We start from the raw sequence: 27,111 nt of genomic DNA, 5'->3' as shown, positions 1-27,111 counted from the left end.
ATAGTAAGTAGGGATGCACTTTTAACACTCGATTTAGCGTAGTTTCTTAAAGAATATATGGATTTATTTAAAAAAATAAATAGATGCAATCTAATCAGTAAGGTGGCAATGAAATTAATATAGATACTCACGCAGACGCCTCTACGCACTCCCACACACAAACACAGCGACAGATTCCAAATAATTAAAACATCTGGAAAATTCATAATTAATGCGCCTTTCAAAAGTTTGAATGGAAATTTAAAAAATATTCTACAAACATCGACCTGATACAGTTCAATCGGTTACGTGTATAAATTCGTAAGTAAATGAAGCGTTTACAAAATTATAAACTCGTTCCGATTACCTACGAGGTGACGCAAAGTAAACAGGTTGAAATATTGTTAAGAGTTAGTATACTAATGGGAAGAATTAACGAAATTTCATAATTCAAACAGACCTTCGTTTTTAAATAATTTATAGGAAGATTCGAAATTTAAATCTTGTAGCCGCTAGTCGATTGTCTATTGACCAATTAATCTGTGGTCAGATGTCATGTGTTCTTACTCGTTTCTGATTTAGAACCGTTTTCCTATTACAGCATTACTTAATTTTTAAATTGTCGACATTCCTTTGTAATTGTCAGAATTAACATTATATTTATATCGTGATTGTTCAAAATATTTGAAACAAGTTATTCCTCGTGACGTCATGCGCGTTTTAGGGGTAAAAGCGTACAAGTAAAAGCCTTGAAAGTTAGATATTATGATGATCATAATGTCCAGGCTTTGAGTGTCTTTCCCGTAAAATCTGATAACCTATATACAAATGGCTCGGTATTTGAAACTAAGACTGGCGATCTGCGGTCTTGAATAGTAAATAAAGCATCTTAGTAGAGCAGTAGTGCTCAGTAAAGCATTGAGAAAAAAATCATGCCATTGTGTCAGTGATAGTCATAACTCTCGCACCGGACCTGATTAATCAAAAGCGTTATCAAGTTCTTTGCTATTTCGACACAGTGGACAGGATAATATCGGAAGATTAGTGCACGTCAAACTCGAGTCACGAATGATTAGTACCAACAGTGGATAGACCGGTGCCGGTAGGACGGTTTCTTGCAAAACACCTAAATATCATTTTAAATCGATCTAACTTTAGTTGAAACAATCGCGAGGTTGGAATTGTTCACGTGGTTATTTTCATCGGAATATTGTTTAGAATAGTTATCGCTCTGTGGTCGAAATTCCAATGATAATTTAAGGAAAAATTTACTAACTAGTATATTGCGCAAATTTTTCCTGTTCCTTTTTTTACTAAAGTTCGTCAATCGTATCTTCCAAACGTACAAAAAACATATCATATTATGTATTAATAGATATATCATCAATCTATCATATCTCTAACAATTTTTTATCTATTAATTTTGAAAAAAAAGGTTTTAAAATTGTAATTTATTTATTTTTCCTGTTTTAATTTCCGTATAACGTTCTAATCCATATTCAGGATCAATGAATAAAATAACGGAAAGTGAAATGAAAACACAACGAGATACAGTTCGAAATTTTTAAAGAGCATTTGTTGTTGGTCACACATCTGAAGTAATGTCAAATGCAATCAGACAAGATCTGTGAATTATAAATCCAGTCACAATTTCTTATGAAAACGAAAGGTGCGCGTACATTGGAGATGGATTACGCAACGACAATTTCAATATTATCGAATAGGTGGGATCTGTGTCGCTAGACCAATTTGCATGCGATGTTGACCAATGTTCGTGTATTTAGGCTATATTTACACATACGTACTCTAACTTCAATACCCGAACAGCCTGATCGATTAAATTTTAACCGTATCACGTCACATGAAAGTTCATTTTGAATTGACAAATCGAAGCATCGTGAAGCATTTTATGATGATTATCTTCCATTGCCTTTCTTATACTTGAAGTGTTTATATGCTGTGCCAAATGCGGTATATAAAGCGCTCAATGTAAACGATTCTTTGTTGTTGATTTTTGTGTGAGTTTAAATATTTGAGTTTTCTGATGCTAGATTAAGTTACACTACATATTTAGTTACGATAATTCAAATATTTTCGTCACTATTTTCTATTTTTCTAGAAACTTATATTAGTATGGATTTGTCTACTTTTAAACGCACTCCACCACGATAAATTATCGGCAATCATTAATATTTTTTAATTTGTATTTTTATGCCATTCAATTAATTCAATCTTACATTATTTCTTATGCACACAACATATTGTCAGCAAGAGCACTCGTATGTATACACTATGATATAATTTAGCGTGGAGGGGGGCGCATTCGTGAGAGAATAGATCTTAAACGTATATTAGTGATAATGGCGTGGGTCAAAGGCCAAAGCTTACTACTGCATTTTTTCTTAACCGACTGAGCTGACATTTTTGTATACACTCGTGATGATTGTGAAAGTACAATCAAGTATATTTACTTATTTTTGTTTATAAAATAAATTAAATAATAATAAAAACAAAAAGGTTTTAAAGAATTTCGATTTTGCTATCACAGCACTTAAAACATGATAATTTGAGATGTTTCTGTTAGATCTAAAATACAGAACATCGAAGAGATAGTAGAGCCTCATTCCCACGATCAGGTGTGAGTAAGTGCTGATAACGATAGTCCAAATATTTATACAGTGATAACTGAATTAACAGATACTTGGATACGTAGGCGAGCACATTTAGAAAGTATATTACTAGCTATGGAATTAAAAGTTAAATGTGTGTGTATATATTTCGTCATCATAATATTAATTTTGGCAATCTTCGAACAAACGATGACCAATCCTCTAAGATATTTTGATGTTAAACCGAATATGATTGTCGGCTCAAATCTTATGCAATGTCCTACGGTACTTTACGATACAAAACTAAATGCAGGACGGTTTGACTGCGGAGGTAGACGCTTTGTCACCGTAATCCGACGTTGACACAATTTATACCATGAATATTTAATTTCGATTTGATATCAGCGTGCTAGACAGAGTCACAGTGATTGTCGATTTCGGTTCGAGAAAAGGCCAAAATGTTTGGAAATAATATAATATGTTAATATATTTATCACATGCGTTATCAACAATTTAGGTATCGATTTGAAAATTATAGACGAAAACAAATACAATATTTGTCTAGTACATTGCACTGGTATTAACCACTAAAAGCGTAAATATAGTCAACATACGACGTCAACACAATATACGACAAGTTCGCTACAGACCCACTAGTTTCATATTTAATAATCAAAAAAAGTATAGCAACAGGTTGACATATGTAATTTCATTATGATGCTATAATATAATTAATCATTTCATCGATTTGTACCAATTTATTTTTCTAATGTTACAGTGAGTGAATAATAAAAAGTGAACATGTGAGTGCTTCTAACCAATTTAATGATATATTAGTGCTAAAAGGTGTAAGGTAATGAAAACAAAATGTTTCACATCCAAGGGCCGTTCGAACAGTCCCTCAGATGTGGCGACGAATTGTCACCCAGTGGTACCAAAACTCTGGCGGCTCTCGCTAAGATCCACAAACATTGTACCGGTAAAGCGCACGCACATGGGTGCGTTGACTCCAAACATAATCCCTTAGATAAATCCGATTCCAACACGAGCCTGCAGTCCAAAAAGTACTTTAGGAGCGACTGCTACATAGAAATAAAGGAAGACGTTAAAAATGACGGTCAATTTACAAAAAATAATGGATCCATCGCCAAGAGTTTCAGTAACAGCACCAGCTCATATGAAGGACACAGTGACACCGATTCCGAAACATTTAAATGCCGCACAGACCCAAAGCTGACAGATCCTTGTGAAAGATTGTTCTCTCAGAATACTAAAGCTTCGTTAATGAAAACAGCACGCATGCGATACGCTGACGAAAGCATTCTATCCAATCAAGACGAATTGGACGGTGACCGGTTTAAGAATACTTTTTCGAGAACGTCTTCGAGAGGGAGTTTTAGGGACAGGAAGTCGAGTGTGGTGACGATCGAGGAAGTAAAATCCGATGGTATTAAGAATGCCGATGACTTGAATAACTCTGATCTGATAGATGAGAAGAAAAAGTCTCAGGTACAAAATAAAAATACAATTTTGCGCAAGGGTGCAACGGGAATCGTCCATGGTAAAAATGGTACGAACGGTACAAAGCCCCCCTGGCGCGGTGCGAGCAAAAATGGACCCATAAACGAGCCGTTCGTACGTTCGCCATCGCTGCGAGGGAGTATTAGGAAGAAGAAAAATGACGGTGTGCCGTGGCGAAGATTGTATGAACTTTCACTTTGGAGAAAATGTGGAGTTAATTTCGCCTCAAATGGTTCGGATTCGGAACGTGCCCTCCTGAGGCCCTGGAGCGAGCTGTCTTCTCAGCCGCAGCCACCGTACGAGGTAAGAGCAAAATTCGCGATTCGATATTACTGTGTACATATTTGGTAACATTTGATTAGCCTCCTTATCGACGCAGGGCGCACGATTTTGAATATCATTGCGGGGAGAGGCAGTCACGCTGTCGATACAAACTTCATAAAGTTAATTGTATTTTATTGTTACTCTGTGCGGACATTAGAAGATAAAAGCTCTTGATTGCGTTCAAAGAGGCAGTTTTGAAATATTTCTTCTAATCTTATCTCACCACCCATAGCGATAACACACCTCTATTTGCTCCGGCTATCTGTAGATAATCAAACGTAACCTTTACTATAATTTGTCTTAACTAACAGAATACGTAAATGTTGAACATAGGAAATATTTATTATAATGTTTCGGTTTAAAATAGTTAGTCTTCTATTTTATGACTTTAATGCTAATGGAATCGATTTTCATTATTCATAATTACAGGCGATTGTTTGCAGAACAATATCTTAGATCTCAGGCTTTTAATGTGATTAATTTAAACCTAGATTCTACAGGTTAAAAATACCATAGAGGTGTAAATATTTTTTTAATATTTTATTTTTTTAATTACTCTATCAGTAATGAAGCATGAGCCAAACCAGCGGTCGGCAACCTTTTGGCAAGCCTTTCGGCAAGGGCCACAAGCTAGCAAAATAAACTAAAGGCGGGCCAAACTCATAATTAATTAGTGAAAAAAGAAAAATGCTATTATTTTTTTTTTTTTAAAGATACTGTATTTCATTCATGCACTTAATACTTACATTATGTTTATATGTTTGGGCTTTACAGCTAGAAAAATGAGAAATAAAAATTACAAACGAACTAAATAGGAAACAAATTTTACACAAATTTTAGTGTTATGTCTAAAGTTGCATTTGCGACGCTATTTCTTGTATGTTACCTCCGTCATATTTGTCCATTTTTTTCCAAAACAGTCAAGGGCCGCGTGTTGCCGACCGCTGACCTAAACGAACGATCTCAACTTCATGAATATTTGCTATGTTCAGCGCGTGTTGGTTTCATATCGATCGTTGGTATGACGCGAAGGATTTAGGTTTTGAGTCATAAATACAAAGAAATATTATATAAAGCGGTAATTAATTTCATATCACGGTTATAAAAGTTTATATTTTCAAGAAATATAAATGGTGTCAATTATTAGAGCTTGAAGTGGCAAATTCGTTAAAAAAATCTTTTTATACGTGTATCACAATTTTTTGCTACTTTTATTTATGTTTCTTTTAAAGCATTATTTTTATAATTTTTTTAAACTCATAGTAATTGCGTAGGCTATATTGTTGTATATTGCAACTCCAGGCTCAAGAGACATTATGTTTTGGTTGCCATGGTTGTTGGTACATTAGCGAAGTACTCTTTGAAATGTCTTACGACGCCTACAAAATAAAAAAAAGTTGTCTGAACAGTAGCTCACAACACAATTTTATAAGTAAATGTTTTAATTACCAGAACATATGACGTAAAGGCTAAATGTGAATACTAAGACGCAAAATGAATATGCTTACCTAAGTTACAACATGGAGGTAACTATAATCATAACAGCATTAAAATTGTAAATTGTTTTGAACAAACGCCAACTCGACACAGCGCGAGAAGTGTCTAGTAAAATCAACTAGAAGTACCTAAAATAAAAAAAAAATGACATAAGTTTAATTTTTTTTTTAAATGTGAGAAAATGATACCAAATTGAATGTGCAAGGTACTGATTACGATTATAAATTTTGTACAAAAACACCTAAAATGTTTTTGTTATATATTTTGATAATGAATAATTGTGTTTGACAAAGAAGTATCGGATGCATCGTCAAAGATTGTTCGGTAAATACACTAGAAGATCTACAAAGTTTTCGCATGTATGTAATACCAAAGTAGACAAATTTTCCCATCAGAATATACGCAACATCAATTATTAAGTGTATATAGTATAAAAATCCAATTCACATGGGTTATTTACATGTGTAAATAGAATAATATCCTGAGGTTTATAAGATAAGTAAGATAAAGGATTATAAAACTAAAGTTGTCACGTCCAGCGTCCGTCGTGTAAATGTATTAGAATCGTGTACATTAGTAAATCGCGCCAATGTCACAGCTCCGTAACAAGGCGTTCTTACATAACCGGTGTCGGAGACACGAATACAAATGAACTGCAGATGAAACACGCTCCTGGCGATGAGAAAACTACGCGTGGGCTCGCGACTTGATTGTCTGCTTGACTCACGCAGGGAATTTGTACCCATTAGCCATTTAGCTATTCCGAATTACCCTATACGGTCGTCGAATGCTCTTTCAGTTTGATTTCTTTGTATTAGTTATGTTTAATACATTGTATTGTCTATCATTACATAGTAGAAAAATAATCCCCTCACCGCTGTCTGTCTATGTATGATCAGATTAAAATTACACAACGGATTTTTATGCGAATTTTTTTAGAGCAGTTCGAGAGGAAGGTTTTTGTATATAGTACATGGGTAACAAAGTAGACACTGTTTTAGTAGTTTCTAATGTGATGTCGTAAGTTAAGATAAACAAATTTACTACATTATATGTATTTAGTATCAGTATTGAAATATTGTATATAAAGATAACTTTTGTAGGATAAGTATCAATAGCGTATAACTCCAAGTCAATTTTCAATAGTAATCGGGTGAGATCACTGCACATTCCTGTGCCCTAGGGCACCCGACTACATTGGGCTCTGAACAGTATAGACATGGTCGATCACTTTTTTTTCACCGTTGAAAACAGTAAATAATCTGAAATATAAATTAAATTTACAGATTAATCAAATATTTTGGCTTTAGGATATCCACTATGGGAATGGTAGCGCTTTCCGCAGCGCTGCGCCTTTTGATAATGACAGTACAGTACAACAAGAATGATAATATTATGCATTACTGATAATATTGTACTATTTCTAAACAGAACTGTATTTACAGTAGGTACTTCTCTATATTAGGCTATTCCTACATCAGACAAAAAGTAAGCAATAGTTTATGACATTCTTAATTTATTGATTAATAAAAATTAATAGATGTTAATGATGATTTAATGAAACCGTATCAATTACGACCTAGTTAATAGAATATGCATGATATGCAATGACAAGATGGATGTAAGATAGAGGTTCGCGCGGTGGCACTGCCTTATAATTGAATTGCTTAGCGACATCAGCAAACAATGCTATGTCGTAACGTCACCGCTATGCTAATCTTGCGTATAATATGTCTCCTACACCGAATACTATTGCGAAATTTAAGGTATTTACATTGGTACTTCGAGTAAGCGTATACCTAGCTTAATATATCTATCTATACTAATATTATAAATGTGAAAATAACTTTGTCTGTCTGTGTGTCGCTCTGTAACTGCCAAACCAATGAATCGAATCTGACGAAATGTGCCATGAGACAAATTTGATCTCCAAGGAAGGACATAGAGTACTTTTTTGCCTAAAACATGACACCAACAAAAAAAGTAAAGTAACAGCCTGTAAATTTCCCACTGCTGGAATAAGGCCTCCTCTTCCATTGAAGAGATTTGGAACATTTGCGCACACATTAGCAATATTACATTGGTGGCTGTTTTTGTTGCGCAAACGCACATTTTATCTTACCTCACTCTCATAATTTGATGGTATGACATTCTGGCACGTGAGTAATACGGAAAGGTTCCGACGGAAGATCTAGGCTTTGTATGTTTTCCAAGGCAATGTTGAGCTAGAATATCTTGGTGCTTATAGTGGTAATCTGCTGCGAGTTGTTCAAGGTCGTTTTGATAACAACTATACAAATGTTACGTCGTCTATAATAATTTACATTGACACAGTAACATATTATGACATATAACATCATTATTTTTATATCAAGGAAACTGTTTATAGCTGATATTAATTTACAATGCACACTTTGTTTGAAGCCAGTAGTTTCGGTCTGTGGTTTTGTCCGCGTGTGATACATATATAATATATATATATATATATATATATATATATATATTATATGTATGAGAGATGAGCCAGTGGTTAGAATGCGTGCATCTTAACCGATGATTGCGGGTTCAAACCCAGGCAAGCACCGCTGATTCATTTGCTTAATTTGTCTTTATAATTCATCTCGTGCTCAGCGGTGAAGGAAAACATGGTGAGAAAACCTGCATGTGACAAATCATAGAAATTCTGCCACATGTGTATTCCACCAACCCGCATTTGGAACAGCGTGGTGGAATATGTTCCAAACCTTCTCCTTAAAGGAGCTGTTGTTGTATATGTATGATGTGTATGACTTGACCGATTATTATGAATATTTGAGTACGTTAATGGCTGGCTCAGATTGTACATGGTAGCTGATAGCTGAGATCTGGTTCTGAGATTTAGAAAAGTGTATAGTTAAATGTAATTATTATTTTACCCAAAAGAATTTTGGGCAACTAGAAATCTATATGATGCCGTATTATTCGTGATTTATTAACTAGTTATCGCCCGCGGCGTAGCCGTGTGTAAGTATGTATATTTTTCAGAGCTAAATTATTACAAGTAATAATTAACTATGTCTGTGCCAAATATAATTCAGATCCTATTAACGCGTAACATACATATATCTATACTAAATTTCGCCTTCCTAATTCAATTTTTAAGATATTTGAATTTAATTAAGTGTCTTTATAAGCAAAGATACCAACATACCGTGGAATGCAATTATGTGTATTTATGAGAAGATACTTTGAGTTCAACAGATGTCGGGAATAATTAGAAGGGCGTCATTTACTGTGTTCTAAGGTCAGAATTAATGTCATGAATAATTTATCTCCTACACGTTAAATACATTTGTTGATGCCAAACAAAAATATTATTCTCTTGTTAAATATCAGACAACATTGTACATGTTTTTTACTAGTCAGCCATTCGTGTTGATAAAAAAATCTTATTTATATTTTTTTGTTACAGGTAATCTTCTGATGTTTATTTACGATCAAATCAAAAGCAACTTCGGTAAGTGAGCAAGTAATACGGTCCCTTCGGTGATCGCTAAGTGGAATTTGATATCTGTTAGAGGTAAATATACTATGATTGTCTGAAAAGTTGCTAGATATTTGTATGTATATTTTCGATTTAGACAATACAAAACACATCGGTACCTGATTGCATTACAAAACGTACGGCGTTTACGTATCTTCTTATGTATTGACTAGAGTTAGTGGTGTAGCTATTTGAGGAAGGGCCCTGGTGCATAGAAAAAGAATCAGGCCCTTATCCCTTCTTCCCCAGCCCTCTTTAACGAATAGTTACCCTGTAAAATTATAGATACCAAATAAGAAATCTTAGATACCACCACTGACTAGAGTTTATAAAGATAAGAAGGACTGGTCTAACGGCTGATGTCAGACCAAAGATATCGTAAAGTTAATAATACAATCGAAATTTAAATAAATCGCATTTGTACAGTAACAGTTCGGTTCAGCTGATACAGGAGATGAAGTCTGGACTGGTTTAGCTTTAGCTGTGATTACATCACGTGCCGATAAATATGCCACAAGTGCGGCATCTCGGACGCCATCTAATCAGCTCAGCATCATCTGAAACTAACGTCTAATTAAAATCAATGAATTCGTAATCGTTCCGCCGTACAATTAGAGCTGCAGTCGCATCCGAGTCGCATCCGAACGATCCCGTTGCATTCCCGTCAAGGTGTTTATAACTGGTTGTAATGATAGGGATCGGTTGAGCCATTGAGTAACGTTAAATACCGCTTGAAAAACTTGGCAGATGATCGCTAGTTTAAAGTAAGACAGGATTGGTAGACACTTGAAAGAGTAGCATATCCTGTGTTATTTTTAAAACTAATTATTTTATTTCAAATGGAAGCATTACACTTACATATTTATTGTAAAACATACCATCGGTTCGGAAAAGCAATTTATTTATTTATTTTTGATCCCTCTGCTATTGAAATAGATAATTATTGGTGGTACGGCTTTGTGCAAGCCCGTTTCGGTACGAACCACCCACTCACCTTGTACCATCAAAGATCAATACTTAGTATTGTTGTGTTTCTGCTTAAAGTGTCTGTGAGCCAGTGTTACAACAGAAACTCAGGATACATAACATATTAGCTCCCTAGTTATGTCAATGTTAGGCACGTTTAATACTTCTTACAGCGCCTATGTCTAAAAGAGGTGGTGGTGACCTCATACTCACATTTATATATATAATTAGTTCTTAAAATTGGTGGTATGTTCGATCGATTTGAAACTTCGTACTTTTTTTACACAGTTTTACATACTAGTAGGTATGTAAACATTAAAAAAACGCGCCCATCATACCGGACATAATTATAGAAACAAATTTATCGACACATAGCTTGATACGCATGTTAGTTATAATCAATTTATAAAATTATATATATTAAACATTTAGTAGCAAGATATTACTAATCCATCGAGACGCCTACACAATGACTTTTGAAATTGCAACTCGCTCCTAATGTAGCAATCAAATAGTCGATACCCTTACATCTATTGTTTGTATGTGTGGTTAATTTTAAAGATGTATGTACGCGGAACTAGTTTTGGCCAGTTATACTGATGAAAGTACTTTTTGATATGATTGACTTTGAATTTAGAAGTAGTTTGAACCAGTAAAAAGCAGTATAAACCAGTATAATCGTTTTTATGGTAACATTTAACACTGATTTTGAATTTAGAAGCATTTTATACCGGTAAAGAATTTGGTTGTTGACATATTTTTTATGTAAAGGTTTTCTCCTAAGCATGTCGTATATATGAACGAAGCCGCAGGCGCCACTCAGTGATTTATAAGTAAAAAATGACATTTTGCTATAGACTATCAAGTATAAGTTGGCGTTCCTGCGGCAGCACCTGCTACACCCTTTGTTTTGCCACTTTTTTGTTTATTCTACCAATATCTCCCTAGAAAATTAATTCTCTACGTCTCATTTTTAATAGATTTTGGGTAAGTTTTCTTAATAAGGGTAAATAAAACAAATAAGATATAAATGAACAAAAAAAATTAGTACATGTTTTTACCACACGCCAGCTTACACTTGACGCGCTATACGTATGAGATCTATTGTCCTTCAATGTCACAATTCGCTTCGCAGTTCTTCGTGGAAGTATCGTCCATTGTTGACGTGTTTTGTTTTCAATATAACGCTTGATTTTGAATCCTTGAACGTTAACATAAGCGACAGGTATCGTACGACACAACTTAGATGTGGCATCGGCAAAATTCGTAAAACCGATCACATCCGAATTTAGTACTAGTAAACTAGTTTTAACGGATTAAAATCGCGTAAATTAATTATTTTTATCATCCCGACGATTCGAGCACTTTACAGTGTTCCTGGTCACGGGTAGTCTACCCGTAGTTTTATTTCGATGTGTAATAATCGCGAAAAACTAAGACAACATTAGTACCCTTTTTTTTTCTCTCTGGAAAAACGCTTTACGCGCTTCCCCCACGTGATGGAAAGTGGGGGGGGTGTGGGACCGCTCCCGCTCCGCGGCTTCCTTCTGCGACATGACACTTTCGCAGAAGGAGCGCATCTCTGACCAGCACATCTCGCTACCGAGCATGGCGTTGATGATGCTCGGCAGCGAAAGGTCTCCGCCTATAGTCGCCGCAAGGTTGTGCCTCTGGGGCCCCCACGCAGCACACTCGTACAGGGTGTGGTACGTGAATATGATCTTTACACAAACGTAATAACTTGTAATATCATATGACCTAGTATGTTCGTCGATTTACATGCACTTGCTTTCTCGAGCTGAATTAACGCGAGAATCTAGAGCGACGAATAGCGTTGAATGGCGCTATAGGAAGCTATGTCTATTGGTTGTGTGAATCGGCAGTAATCGGTTTTATTGAATTTGCCGATGCTACATCTAAGTTATGTCGTACTATACGTGGAAGATTTAATATGTTGCTGACGTAATTACAGGTAAATCTAAATGAAAGATAGATGGTGTTAAGCATCACATTTGAATAATACGTCTATTTGATATAAATGTATCGTTGCAACTAAACATACGTTTCAATCTTAAAAGATCTTATAAGTTGATTAGCTTGTAGCAGGACTTTGTACCCTCTAGAACATTCATCGCTTATAAAAAGAAAAGCAGTCTCTTCTTGTAATTAAAAAAGTAAGCAAATAGTTTCATAACGACCACCAAGGTCACCTTCAAATTGTCTTTATATGGCTTATTGTTTAAGCTGTGATAAATCAATAATGATATTACGTATAAAAGTGTAGATAAATTATATCTCAATTAATTTTGTAGTATACATTATGTATACAAAATAGGTTATATTTTACGACGACAAATTATACCATATCAATTCATGGTCAAAGTATTTTAACGCCTCCTGCCATTGAATTCGACTTAGGCATTTATTACCAACAAATATTTGGCGTTGAAAGAAAGAATTGACTGTACATGTAGTGTATATTTTATTATTTCTTGCACTTTGGTGACCGAACAACACCACCTCATCCAAACAAACATACATAATACTATTACATATTTTATCACTTATGTCATGTTAATTTACTTGGTATTAAGGCTTTGTGCAAACTAACCTGGGCAAGCACCATCCACTGGTATTTTGCTGCAAAAGAGTACTTCTTGGTATTGTTGTTTTCCTTGTTGAAGGGTAACTGCGGCAGTGTAACTACAGGCATAAGAGACATAACATCTCAATTCCAATGTTGGTGGAGCATTGGTCATAGAAGACTATGGGTCTATTGTATCTACTTACCATCACGTGACCCATTTACCAGATATAAGTATATTACATAAAAAATAATACTAAAAAGTCGACCTATATTCTCATATTACCTAAAAATGACATAAGACGGTCCTGCCTTATGCAATGTTATGTTTTTAGAGCGCGCTATCTGCCTCCATCTCATTATATAAATAATGGATACGTATTAAGCATACAATCTGCGAGATAAATCGATCGCAATGAACGAGACCGATACCGCGAGATGAGTGGTTAAGATTTGAGTGAGTCAGTCTATTAGCTCCAGTGTATTTTGAGTGCTCGAGTTGCATTATCTAGACGCTTCCTTAGAATGCAATACTGATGGGCTTCTGTTTATTTTGGATTCGAGTGTTCGTTGTTGTTTCGTAGATGTTTATTGAAATTAAACACGTCTTCATTGCTTTGTTTGATGTTATCTTTACTATTATTTATGACTTATAAGATGTCGTAAATATAGTCTCTCGGCGCTGACCGTAAATGCAATAGAAATAATTAAATTTATCACGAAATCATTGTTACTCTAGCATCGAGTAATTTCCATGTTGTAACTAGCGATAGTTCAAATTAAGCCATAAAATTATCAGCGCCAAAAACCAGTCGAACCAGCTCGTGAGTGAGGCATTGTCAATGTGTCCGCAGTTCCACGCAAGTTGACACGTACCTTTGCAGGGTCCGTTTCGAATTAGTACTTGTGAGATCATTAAATATGATCTTAAGCTTATCAGGCATCGTAATAACTTGAATATACTTTATTCAAGTAGGCTTTTACAAGCACTTTTGAGTCGTAATTTAACAACCATATTTAAGCTACCATCGTATCGGAAAGTACATTCTACCGAGAAGAACCGGCAAGAAACTCAGTAGTTACTCTTTTTCAAAATTTATAAATACAGTTATTAATTTCGGGATATTTACCATGTTTATTATTTTTGCAACAAAAACATGGTAAATATCCCGAAATTAATAACTTTAATAATAAAAATAAGCATGTTAATTTAAAATCTTTTATAAATACAGTCAGTTAGTTCAATACAATTATATACGTATGTAATATAGGATATATAGCCTGGAAGTCAACACAAGTTACACACAAAAACAATTTACTAAAATGTAATGCATTCATATTCTGAACACAAACGTCTCCAATTCCTACGAAGATATTTACGTATTTTTTTTCGATCTATGCACCGCTGCAGTCACCAGCTCGTGTACGGAAGATGCACGGACCGGATGGAGGAAATGAGGATTGCATTCTACGATGCAGAATACAAATCCATGCGTTTATAACACTCTGTGAGCACGTAGCGGATCGCTTCCTATTACATAAAAGAGTTCATTAATGATTCACTTCACATCGCCGATTTCAATTATTAATCAGGATTAGGTAAATTTATATCTTTTTTATATATTTCATTTATGTGTTGAATCTAAAAATCTTAACGATTTTAAATGTTTTTATCAGATATTGTAAAGTTGTGACTTGAATAAATTGGTTGCTGACTATAAGTACTGGAAACAAAAACAGAGACTCTTTTTCTTAAAAGTACAAGCCATTTTGTTCTTAAATTATGAAAGACTAGTGACTCGCCCCGGCTTCGCACGGATACTTGATATGTATCGTTATATTATGTGTAATTGTGATGTATATACCTATGTTACTGTAATTCATTAATTTCATCCAAATCCGTTTTATAGTTTTTTCGTGAAAGAGTAACAAACATACATGCATACATCCTCACAAACTTTCGCATTTATAATATTAATGGTATGCCTGTTTATAGGTGTTGTAAATGTTTGTAATGTTGTTAAATGTTATGAGACGATAAAGTTTTAACGGGATGCGGTTATCCAATAAAATAAATGGTATAAAACTATCGTTTATGATGTTATTTTATATAATATGCGTTTAGTATTCAGACAATAAGTACTTAAATTCATTAAAAATATTATGTTCATCTAACGAATTTATGAACAGTAAACAACACAATGTAATGCAAGTCCTCGAACTTACGGCAGGTAAGGTTCTCAAAGTACGCGACGTAAATCGAAACGACGTAAGTCGAGATATATAGATAGCTTCGGTTATTTTTCTTGTTATGACATTGACTTCGCGAGAAGTGAATTCTTTACTTGGTGGTAAGGCTCTGTGCAAGCCCGTCTGGGTAGGTACCACCCACTCACCAGTTACTCTACCGCCAAATAACAGTACTCAGTATTGTTGTGTTCCAGTTTGAAGGGTGAGTGAGCCAGTGTAACTAAAGGCACAAGGGACATGACATCTTAGTTCCCAAGGTTGGTGGCGCATTGAAGATGTAAGGAATAGTTAATATTTCTTACAGCGTCATTGTCTATGGGTGATGGTGACCACTTACCATCAGGTGGCCCATATGCTCGTCCGCCAACCTTTTCCATAAAAACAAATCCTATGTAAAAAACAATTCACGTATGCTTGAGGATGATAGAGTATTTCTTAAAGGCCGGCAACGCACCTGCAAGCCCCCTGGTGTTGCAGATGTCCATGGGCGGTGGTAGTCACTTTCCATCAGGTGAGCCTCCTGCTCGTTTGCCACCTATGTTATTAAAAAAAAAAGGAATAGTGTCAAAACCTTACTAGACGTATAGTACGACATAACTTAGATGTCGCAGGGGCAAAATTCGTAAAACCGATCACATCCGAATTAAGTACGCCATCTAGATAATTTGGTTATCAATATTTATTTCTCATGCGAATATGATCTTTGCATAAACGTAATAACTTGTAATATCATATGACCTAATATATTCTTAAATTTGACGCGTCGATTTACATGCACTTGCTTTGGCGCGATAGGGAGCTATTTCTATTGGTTGTGTAAATCGGCAGCAATCGGTTTTATTTTCAATCCATTGCATTTTCCGATGCTACATCTAATTTGTGTCTTACTTTAACTTGAAACGACGCAAGTCAAGGACTGTCTGTATTTGAGACTATATTTGAAGTAATCTCGACGGTTTAAAAACACCAGACAAAAATAAATGTTCCTTTAAAATGTGCGTGATTCTAAAAACGACCGCGCCATAGTTTATTGCGTTGGAATGCTCACGCGTCCGCGGTTCCTGCCTTAACCTAATAAGTATTCTATAGGCGGTAAGTCCGTGCCGGGATTAACTATGCACTAATAATAATGAACAGTTCATATACACCACGTATACAACCTGTTGGCGTCAAAGTTATACGATTGTGATAATATTTGGTTACTCGATTAACTTAAATGACGAAGAGTGCGACTCAGTACTTATCTATTTTCTATACATATAATGAAATTGGAGTTTCTGTTTGTAATATTTAAATAACCGCTTTTTTCTAATGCATAATTATATGCTTACACGGTACATATACAAAAAAAAAGTTATTTGCTACTCTTTGATCTGCAACGGCTGGACTGATTTTGACGGCATTTTCACTAGCAGACAGCTAATGCAATAAGGATAACTCAGGCTATAATTTTGTTACGTTAAAACGCTCACGAAATCGCAGGCACAGCTAACTATTCAGATAAAGATTTCAGTTACGGCGGCCAATCTCAATAGCGACCAGCCAACTGCGCAGGACACGACACGTGTGTGCGCAAACGCAAACGCACTCTCTATTAACTTACTCTTACGATCCCATGACACGGCAAATCCCACATGACCGGAGTTAGATCAGGCGCATGACAAATAGTTGTACGCGCTCCCTGGGGCACGAACAGTTCACACTTTCAACGTTTAGACTCCGTGCCGCTACTGAGATTCTTTGACAGAAGAACGCAGTAACTTTGTAAAGTTAATTTATCAGGGTTTGAAACCAGAACCTCGTAATCGGTTGTCTATCCATTAAACTGGCGAGGAAGACAGTACTTAACAAATAAATCCGCTGTGCATATCTTGTTTACGAGCTTGCAATGTTTTTAAGTTTGCTTTTTAAATCAAATCTTGTAAACTCTTGTAGAACGTATTTCCTCGTATTCCACGGAATTAAAATTTCGCATATAGGTCATTTCTGATGACAATGCATTTTTATATTACGCACGACTTGATTATGAAGTAAGGTTCGGCTTGTAATAATTTTATGAAAAGAAATAATATATTTCATTTGCCATTGTGCTTAAACTAAATGTCCCTTACATTTATTATTTGTCGCTGGTGTTAAACAGGCTGAAAATGGCTTAAGCCTAATCTGTTTTGCTTAAACGAAATTTAAGTACTTTAAAAAGGTAGCTCAAAAAATGTTTTACTAGAATTTAATTAAAATATATACTTTTTAGGTCCTATATTTGACGAAGATGATAGCGACTCTTTTGACCTGTATTGAAATACCGAATTCATATTTTTGAAATACATGCATGTTTTTAATTAAAGTCAAGATTGATAGAACTGTTCCGTGTTTGACTTCATTATATTTTTTAGGTCAAATAATTACGTAGGGCTGCCGTTGAGGATGCAGAATGAAACCGAACGAATTTAACTTATACGTTTATTTAAATAATTTAATTTAACAATTAATTATTTCTAATTTATAATATACGTGACAGTCTGTTCGATGTTAGAACAAAAAGTGAAGTTCTGTAGTCTGAATTACATATTTATATACGAAATCGGTAAATCACTGAATGGTCCCCACGGTATGGTGATTCTTGGTAGCGCTCGATGTTCGGGAGGTCTTGCGAAACAAAGCAGCGACGCTGGCAACAGGTGGTAGCTTCAAGGAATGCATGGTGTGATTATTTCTCACGGTATGGTAATTCTTGGTAGCGCTCGATGTTCGGGAGGTCTTGCGATTATTTCTTAACAACTCCCTCCGCAGGATCAGCAGCTATTTGGAGACTTTTGTCGAAAATAGTGCTGATAGAGACATAGGATCTCTGGGGCTGTCCTGGACTTCTTGTGTTCTGGTTGCCTCATTGTCCTTCTGGTTGGTATTTCTTAAATGCATACATTTGCGACGAATGAGGACGATGCTAATAGTGAGTACTGATGCACCGATGAGTAGGTAGACAGGTATAGTCGTGTGATAGAGCGTGTCTAAGTTCGACAATTCCAAAGTCACTGGTTCTTGAGAGGCAATCCTGGTATTAGTTGAATGTAAGTGAGTCAAATCTATACTGTTCAATTTCAAGATGTTCTTCGCTGTCGCTTTGTATGGATCTTCATTACTATATTCTATATTCAACATTTTCAAAACTTGTCCTTTTACTTGATCATGGTGGTTAGTGATGGTGAAGATGGACGTTTGTAGAGCACACCCTTTAGGTATTTCAGCTAGATAGCTTCCGAGAAGGTTTTTGTATTGATCTTGAGAACAGGTTAAATGAACTTTCGTTAAGTTGGGAAAGCTCAGAACATAGTGACGATCATCCAATTGTTCCATGGCTTGAGAAGATAAGATTACTGGAGTAACCCGACAGGTTTCATGGATATGTTGCTGGAGTATAAGATGTTGAATGCAGCTCGTTTGCTCTCCATAGTGTCGGTTTAAGTTGTCCTCGCAAAGATGACCGTGACTGTACTTCGGACATTCTGTCTCTATATACAGTAGATCTTTCTCGTTAATTGCTACGTATGGATAGGTAGGGATTATAATTTTATCATTACTATTAGGGGCTAAGGACAATTTGTAAAGGATGTAGTTATTGGGATTCATGATTGGAAACTTAATTACCAAGATTATATCATTATCTTTATAATAATATCCTAATCTTAATAGATCTAAATATTCCCTAAAATTAATATCTAGCACTACATTTGAATTGTATAAACCTTTTAGTTTATTTAACATAACTATATAAGTGTCGTAATCGAGAACGGAATAATGGATGCTTTTAGCTCTTATGAATGCCAATAGATTCTGTAGTTTTGACAACTCTTGTGACAAATTGTCTATGTCATCACCTAGTATTGTAAGTAGCTGGGCTAAATGAAAATACTTAATTGCATCTTCTTCTTTCCTAACATCATTATCTAAGATGGTTTTAATAATGTTCTCTATTTTCCTCTGGTTTTCTACTATCATATCTGTAACATTTGAACTCTGAGATGCCCACTGCTTGCTTAAACTTATTTGATGATTTATTTCAATGGCTAAGTTATTTTCGTTCTTTTGTAGAATAGCAATGGCATTTTCGTTCTTTAGTGCGTCCGTATAATCTAAATTTCCGGAGATTAGGTACCCGTTTCAGGCGCGACTTGGGTACGGGTCCTCTCTTTCTCTTTGTATAAATATGTATAGGTAAATCTGTTACAACCGTATCGTTCGTATAGCGGGCAGCTAATTTCTGTCTATTAGCTAGGGGATTTCTGACATAGATTCGTTGATCAGGTGCATATGTTTTATTTTTTATGCCATTTCTATTAATGTTCTCGGTTATTTCAGTACGACGCTGAAGGGCGGTTTCATTAATGATTTCGTATACCTTTAACATTCGCTTACGGTGATCTAGTATATATTCCTGCAATAGGTGCTCTGTTAAATAAGGATCGTAATAATCGGCATATTCATCGTATATAGAATTGTCAATGAAACTATTGTAATTTACTTCTTTAGATTTAAAGTAGTTCGTAGGGGGTGGGTTCCCGGATTTTGAACCTTGCGATAAAATAGCTAAATCGTTATATAGAGCGGTCTCATCTCGTTGGTCCGCGAAGTTGTTCACTAAAGCAGTTCGAATGCCTTGCCAGTCGGATGGAATCCCATTAGAATTAATTAAGCGAGCAGCAGAGCCTGTTACTTTGTTAAGAATTCCGTTGAGAAGAGCACACCTACTTAATTCACTACTACTATCACTACAAAACTGTCCTACCAATTGATCACATAATTTTAAAAATCTAGTAAGTACATTTGGGTTCCCGTCGAACTCGGGTACCAACCTTAAGGCTTTATAAATGGTGTCTAACTCAGACATTTCCGTTTGTTCTTCTATACTACTTAAACTAATATCTCTTCTATTATCTACGAAAGTTTGCCTACTACTAATAACTATCCTAGGTTCCTTCGATTTTCTTAAATGAAAAATCTTGGCAAATTTTATTAACACACAGGTTAGTTAGGCTAGGATTGAGCAACCACTAAAAAGAATCTAGTGTACTCACATGAACATGTTTCGGTCTCTCTGCGTTATCGATGTCTGGATACCTCTCGTGCAGCACTACTCGTAGATTCGGATGCTACGGATGCAGCAGCTAGACAAGCTACGGCGGGGCTTCACGCGATTACGGAAATCTTCTACGCGAAACGTTCCGCGAGCATCCTACCGACTGCGCCAATTACGTAGGGCTGCCGTTGAGGATGCAGAATGAAACCGAACGAATTTAACTTATACGTTTATTTAAATAATTTAATTTAACAATTAATTATTTCTAATTTATAATATACGTGACAGTCTGTTCGATGTTAGAACAAAAAGTGAAGTTCTGTAGTCTGAATTACATATTTATATACGAAATCGGTAAATCACTGAATGGTCCCCACGGTATGGTGATTCTTGGTAGCGCTCGATGTTCGGGAGGTCTTGCGAAACAAAGCAGCGACGCTGGCAACAGGTGGTAGCTTCAAGGAATGCATGGTGTGATTATTTCTCACGGTATGGTAATTCTTGTTAGCGCTCGATGTTCGGGAGGTCTTGCGATTATTTCTTAACAAAATAGTAAACATGATTTATTTTATAAATAAAACATTTATAACATAAATAAAATTATAAAAGTAACGCAAATTATATATTGTACGTATTTCTCAAACGAAACTTTTCTCTTTGATAAGATCTACCGAAAGCCGCTCCATAACTTAAGTTACTATTGCCTTTTTTATCAACTTAAAAACAACTTCAAACTTATTTTGCATAAGAATCACCAACGATAGATCCGTATCAGGTTATTAAATCACAAAAGTAATGGATCGGAGGAATATAATAAATATAAACTTAGTTTCTAACTTGCCCGCGGTTTCGCTCGTGACGTTTCGGCGGATTTTAGAAACTTTGTGATGATAGGCTAGATACTTGACATGGGAAAGCATTACAGTTAAACAATCGATCGCATTTATTTTAGTTAGGATTGTTAAACAGACTATATCATACCTACATAAGTTTTTTTTTTAATATTGTCTTTGTTGCTTTTTTCGACCTTTTTCACAATTGTCGTTCGATTTCGACTTATTTACAAAAACCTTAATAAATTATATACCTATCCCTTCCTTATGAGTCATTACGTTACGTCATTACGTTCATTAGTTTTGGAGTCGATCGCGAACATTCAGACATACAGACTCGGCGATTTTATGTACTGATAATCTTTGGTATATGGATACGGTTAAAAGACCATGCAAGTCTAGGTTTCCTATAGTAAACTTATCTCTGCAGAGATGGTGTTTCGTTTAAATATTTTTAACTCAAACGAAGAAATCGTTGGATATTTGCAATCCACAATTCATCTAATTTGAAATTGCCCTAATGGGAATAGAGAGTGCAATTGTGTTTGCGCGTTATAATAACTGCAGCGTTGATGGCCTGTCCTTGAAATAACCCTTTGAATAGCCTGAAGATGCCTCCATCACTAAAATTGGTTCGCTTGCTCTTTGTATCCCAGACCAAATAGTAATGTGTATACAACAACTGCACGTAAATTCCCACTGCTAGGCTAAATGCCTCCTCTCCCTTTGAGGAGAAGATTTGGAACATATTCCACCACGCTGTTCCAATGCGGGTTGGTGGAATAAACATGTGGCAGAATTTCTATGAAATTTGTCACATGCAGGTTTCCTCATGCACATGGTTCATGGGGTTTGAACCCGCAATCATCGGTTAAGATGAACGCGTTCTAACCACTTGGCCATCTCGACTCTCGAATGTGTATATTACAATGTAATGTTTAGCGATATATATTACAACTAGTTATCGCCGGGGGCTTCGCTTGCGTTTTAGGGGTTTGGTTGTCATTTGTCAGGCAAAAAAGTAGTATTATTGGTATGTATATGTATATAAAAAGTATGTATATGTTCTTCCTCGGATTTCAAATTTACTTCATGCCAAATTTCCTCAAATTCGGACAGACAGACAGTCAGAGTTAGTTTCTCATTTATAATATAAGTATAAATGTGTAGATATATGTGTAGTATGTATCCAGATATGCTTGCACGAATTAAATAAAAAACCGATTTTCCTACAAACGGCTCGTATCGCTCAATGTCAAGACATCTCTGCACGGTGGTTTTATCACACCTTTCATCTCGATTTAAAACAATTAAGTCATAATTGAATACTAGTCGAGTTAATGATCGCCATAGCGGGGAACTCGTTGCCATATTTATATGGTCACCATGCGACGGTTTTCTAATGTCTTTACGACCTTGCCGTGACGAGAGAAATTTAATGTTACCTCTGTATTAACCATAAAAAAATAATATACATATAAGGCGGGTATATTTATTATAATTATATATTTATTTAACACATTTTCATTAAAAGTTCACCTATGAAATTAATGAAAAGTATTGAAGTTCATTTCGTAACGATGCTCTCAAGAGGTTGGATATATCTATAGTATATGTAGACTCTATGCTAATATTATAAATACGAGAATTAGTTGTGGTAGCTTTCTGCTAACCTGTTGCTCTTTCAACCTTTAAACCGAATTTGATTTTATTTGGTAGGAAGCAACTCGAACTCCTAGGAAATCCGTAAGCTATTTTATGCATAATACCTTACGACCAAAGTCTAAAATGCAAGCGAATCCACCAACGCAAACTAGTCTCACTTAAAATAAAGATTCGTAAAGTTAAAGTTTCATAGCAGCTCAGACGTTTAAGCGTTAATCCAGAACAAATAAACTTATCTTTGAAAAAAAAAATGTAAAAGTAAAGTAACCTGTAAATTTCTTACTGCTGGGATAAGGCCTCTACTTCCATCCAGGAAAGGGATTGGAACATATCCCACCGCGCTGTTCCAATGCGGGTTTGTGGAAAGCACATGTGGCAGAATATCAATGAAATTAGACACATGCAGGTTTCCTCACGATGTTTTCCTTCACCGGCGAGCACGAGATGAATTATAAACACAAATTAAGCACATATATATAGTGGTGCTTGCCTTGGTTTGAACTCGCAATCATCGGTTAAGATGCACGCGTTCTAACCCATCTCAGCTCTTTTTTAATATTAGTAGTAAGTATAGGTGAGTCCTTGTCAATAGATTCCGATGAGGCAATCGACGTGAGGTTGCGCTGAGGACTTAGCACCTTTCTCTTAATAATACATCTCGTAAAGAATATCAACAACGTGACATATCGCCTCTCCGCTTAACATTGTCGGAGTAAAATAAAAATAACTTCAATAAATTCACATTTCAGTGCTAATTTATTTAATTTACTTCGTGAATAGAATGCGTTTTGTAATATCTACGGCTCGGTGGATGTTCTACGAAAATTCAATGATTATATTTTGTTATTGCTTCTGTAGGAGTTAGTGTGATGTGATTAGCGTTGTATTAAATTTGTGATAGCATCGTTTCTTCTCGATATTTCTGTCATTTCACATGGCGGTTAGAGATCACTTGATCTTAGCCTCGAATTGCGTAGGTGCTCAAATAACGTTTTAGAACCTCTTGTATATTATAATTCCATTTAATTTTACAATTGTAATTTTATTATTGTTGTATGTTTGGTTTTTTTTTTTTTTTAACATAGAAGGTAAATAAATTCATTTTTATAACAATTATATTTGATTGCGTATTGCGTGTACTTGCAATACCAAATAATATTGATATCGTTGTTAATAAATTGTTTACTACTGTATCTGTTCAATTCAGTGTTGCCAGGAAAATAATATCTTTGAACGTATTATAAATAATATATGAAGTAAATAAATAAATGAAGCTATTTTTTTTTTATTTTATTTTACTTAGTAAACTACTGAATGAAAGGGTGCTTTACCGAATAAACATTAAATTTATATGCGTCATTAGATTAATAGCATGTTACCTTATATAAAGATTTGATCGTTGCGTAGTGTGTGGAGTCATGTGGATGATAGAACCCACTCACTCGAGTATCGATTAAAGATATTGACCTTTCTATTGGGTTTTGCTGCAGTTATGTAAAACGGCCAACAAAACGAGATGTTTAGTAACAGTATCAAATTTACTTCATTTATTTGTTTATGGTTTTGAGAAAGGAGGTCTTAGATTTTTTTTTGTTTAAGTTAATATGCCTATATGATTCGCGTCTTGTCAAGCAAGTTTAGATAAATATCGTTAAGAAACCAGTTAGTTGAACAGCTTTTCCCAACATTGGGATATTAAAGCCTTGTTACACATTACAATCATCATCATACATAGTATAAGACGCTTATCGCTGTCTGTCCCTATGTATGCTTAGATCTTTAGAATTACGCAACGGATTTTGTTGTAGTTTTTTTTAATAGATAGAGTGATTCGAGTGGAAGGTTTTTGTATATAATACATGAACAATACAGTAAATTTGACGACCTCCATGGTCGAGTGGTGTGTACACCGGTTTTCATGGGCACGCAAATCCGAACTCCTGGGTCCGATTCCCAGTCGAGTCGATGTAGATTATCATTAGTTTTCTATGTTGTCTTGGGTCTGGATGTTTGTGGTGTCGTCGTTGCTTCTGATTTACACAAGTGCTTTAGCTACTTATATTGGGATCAGAGTGGTGTATGTGATGTTGTCTCATATTTATCATTTATTTATATAAAAAAAAACACTAATAATTTTAGAAGTTCCTAATGTGATTTCGTAAATAAACAAATTCTGTAGTATATTTAGTAACAGTATTGCACCCGTGCAAAGCGGGGCGGGTCGCTAGTTGCGAATAAATAACACATAATTCTATTTAGAGCATTGAAAGCGTCGATAGTGTTAAGATAATGTTGTACGTGCTTAAATATTCTCCTAACCTAAATAAATAAGGTCCGTTTCAGTGTCCAGATTCCTGATAGGTGCAAGAACAGAAATCCGGTCGTTATTTAGTACTTGTGTCAACATTGTTGACTGTCAGCGTTTTGTATCCATTGTTGAAATGCCAAAGTGGGCCACGGGTTGACAACGCCGTAATAAATGTACTATTCGATAAACGCTGAAACACGCCTGTGAAATGTCTTGTACGACGGCGATATCTTATTTACTTATTGTTACGTTTATATTTATAAACAATTCATTATAGCTTAGACAATACAGCTGAGACAATTACATTATGGTTGGAATTGATTTTGGTATATTTGTGAAGATACCTTAGAATTTCGCGTTCATTGTTGGATTTGATGGGAAAACCTGCTCGATCAGAAACAGGTTGATGTACAGTCAGAGTAGGAAAACCTTCGTCAGTTTTCGAAGTCATTCCTATATCAAGTCTTAAGCTCTTAGTACCTTTTGAATCTAAATACCAAGTCATTGCGACGTAATATGTCATTCTCGATCGGTAAAGCAGATTATCGCTCATACTGAGCACACGAAAATAGATCTTAAGTGACGAAACTTTTCTTACCCCGACTGTACATTACCTTTTAGGCTGCTACTTACAAGTTGACGGCAGAAAAACCTTATACAAATGATTTGCGTTCTGATAAGCTAGCTACCACACCAAAAATACAGTCAATATTATAGATATAGAGTCTGTATGTATCATAATTGTCAGTGTAGTGTTCTTTAACCAGTTTGAACTCTTGGGTTTCGGTTTTCGGTCCATTTAACTCGCGCTGATCGAAATTCTCATTGTACTATTGAGTGTTAACATGATAAAATCCCTAATTCGGTTTTTGTACGGGTCACAATGGGGTGGTTATATTAACCGGAAACAACATATAATGTATGTTATTGTGCGTGTGTATTCGTATATGATTTTTACGAGCTTATTATGTAAATTTTGATTGAAAGTGACATCTCGGGCGTTCTAGAGGTCGTGGTGAGATGAGAACCGTTGTATTCGACACAGATCGTTTGATATGTACATATTTCGTTGTACGCCGACACGACCCGGCCCGGTCAGGTCATAGCTCTTGAACTCTGTATGGAAAGAACATATCGAAATAAAGTTAATTAATAATAACAATATAAGAAAGCGTGCTGCGTCGGTTTGGTGGATATAAATCGTAAATGCAGGTTCAAACCTGCTTCTTCGTAAAAGAAGGCAAGGCAATGTCATCTGATGGTTTGTGGGCACGACTGCCCAAATCGGTAAAAAATCATTCCTCATATCATCAATGTCTGTAGTTACACTAGCTCACTAGCCCATTTAAAGTAAACCAAAAATATATTAAATATTGCATTTCGGCGGTAGAGTACATAGGTGATCAGTAGGTGGTACTTAACTAGATTCGCCACACATAGACCTACCACCAATTGAAGCAGCGATCTCTACCAGACCACCTTTGGCCAGTATTAATAAAGTACCATTTAATTTACTGGCATCAAAAACAAAAGAAAGTTTTTACATGTTTGTCGATTATATCATTGAGGAAGGCCTAAAGCATGGATGTGGATGGATATAGAGGTAGAGGACCAAGGAAACGATGGATGGATTGTGTGAAAGACGATATGGCTAGAAAGAATGTTACTTGTGAGATGACGTCTGACAGAGAAGTATGGAATGAGAAGACACGCTGCGCCGATCCCAAATAAAATTGGGATAAGGGCAGGAGAATGATGATGTCGATTACATCATTGCTCGTGTACAGATACTATATGTACCTATAAAAAAAACTTAGCAGAAATAACCTAGTACATTATCATTTGACACTTATAATATTGTAACGTGTACTAAAAACATTTAATATAAATGAGTTAAGCGTTCATATAACAATGTTAACAGTTTAAAGAGAATATGTTTTAGGGCGAGAAGATTAACGACTTAGTTTAACTACACTTA

The 27,111-nt window shown here is 35.4% G+C and overlaps 1 protein-coding gene across 4 annotated transcripts in view; it reads left to right on the top strand.

Moving 5' to 3' along the window:
* Positions 1 to 27,111, top strand: part of LOC124532723 (unconventional myosin-XVIIIa) — a 254,815-nt gene that overhangs the window by 59,268 nt on the left and 168,436 nt on the right. For 2 of the 4 annotated variants that reach the window (XM_047107763.1, XM_047107764.1), the window contains exon 2: positions 3,367 to 4,412. The exons of the other annotated variants lie outside the window; for them this stretch is intronic. In XM_047107763.1, the coding sequence (XP_046963719.1) occupies positions 3,456 to 4,412 (957 nt within the window). In that variant the 5' untranslated portion in view covers positions 3,367 to 3,455. The remainder of the gene's footprint in view (positions 1 to 3,366; positions 4,413 to 27,111) is intronic. 4 annotated transcript variants of the gene reach the window in all.

Source organism: Vanessa cardui, chromosome 10 (assembly GCF_905220365.1).
Source record: "Vanessa cardui chromosome 10, ilVanCard2.1, whole genome shotgun sequence".
Lineage (NCBI taxonomy): Eukaryota > Metazoa > Arthropoda > Insecta > Lepidoptera > Nymphalidae > Vanessa > Vanessa cardui.
Note: the sequence above shows the minus strand (reverse complement) of the source record. Positions and strands in the feature narration are given on the sequence as shown.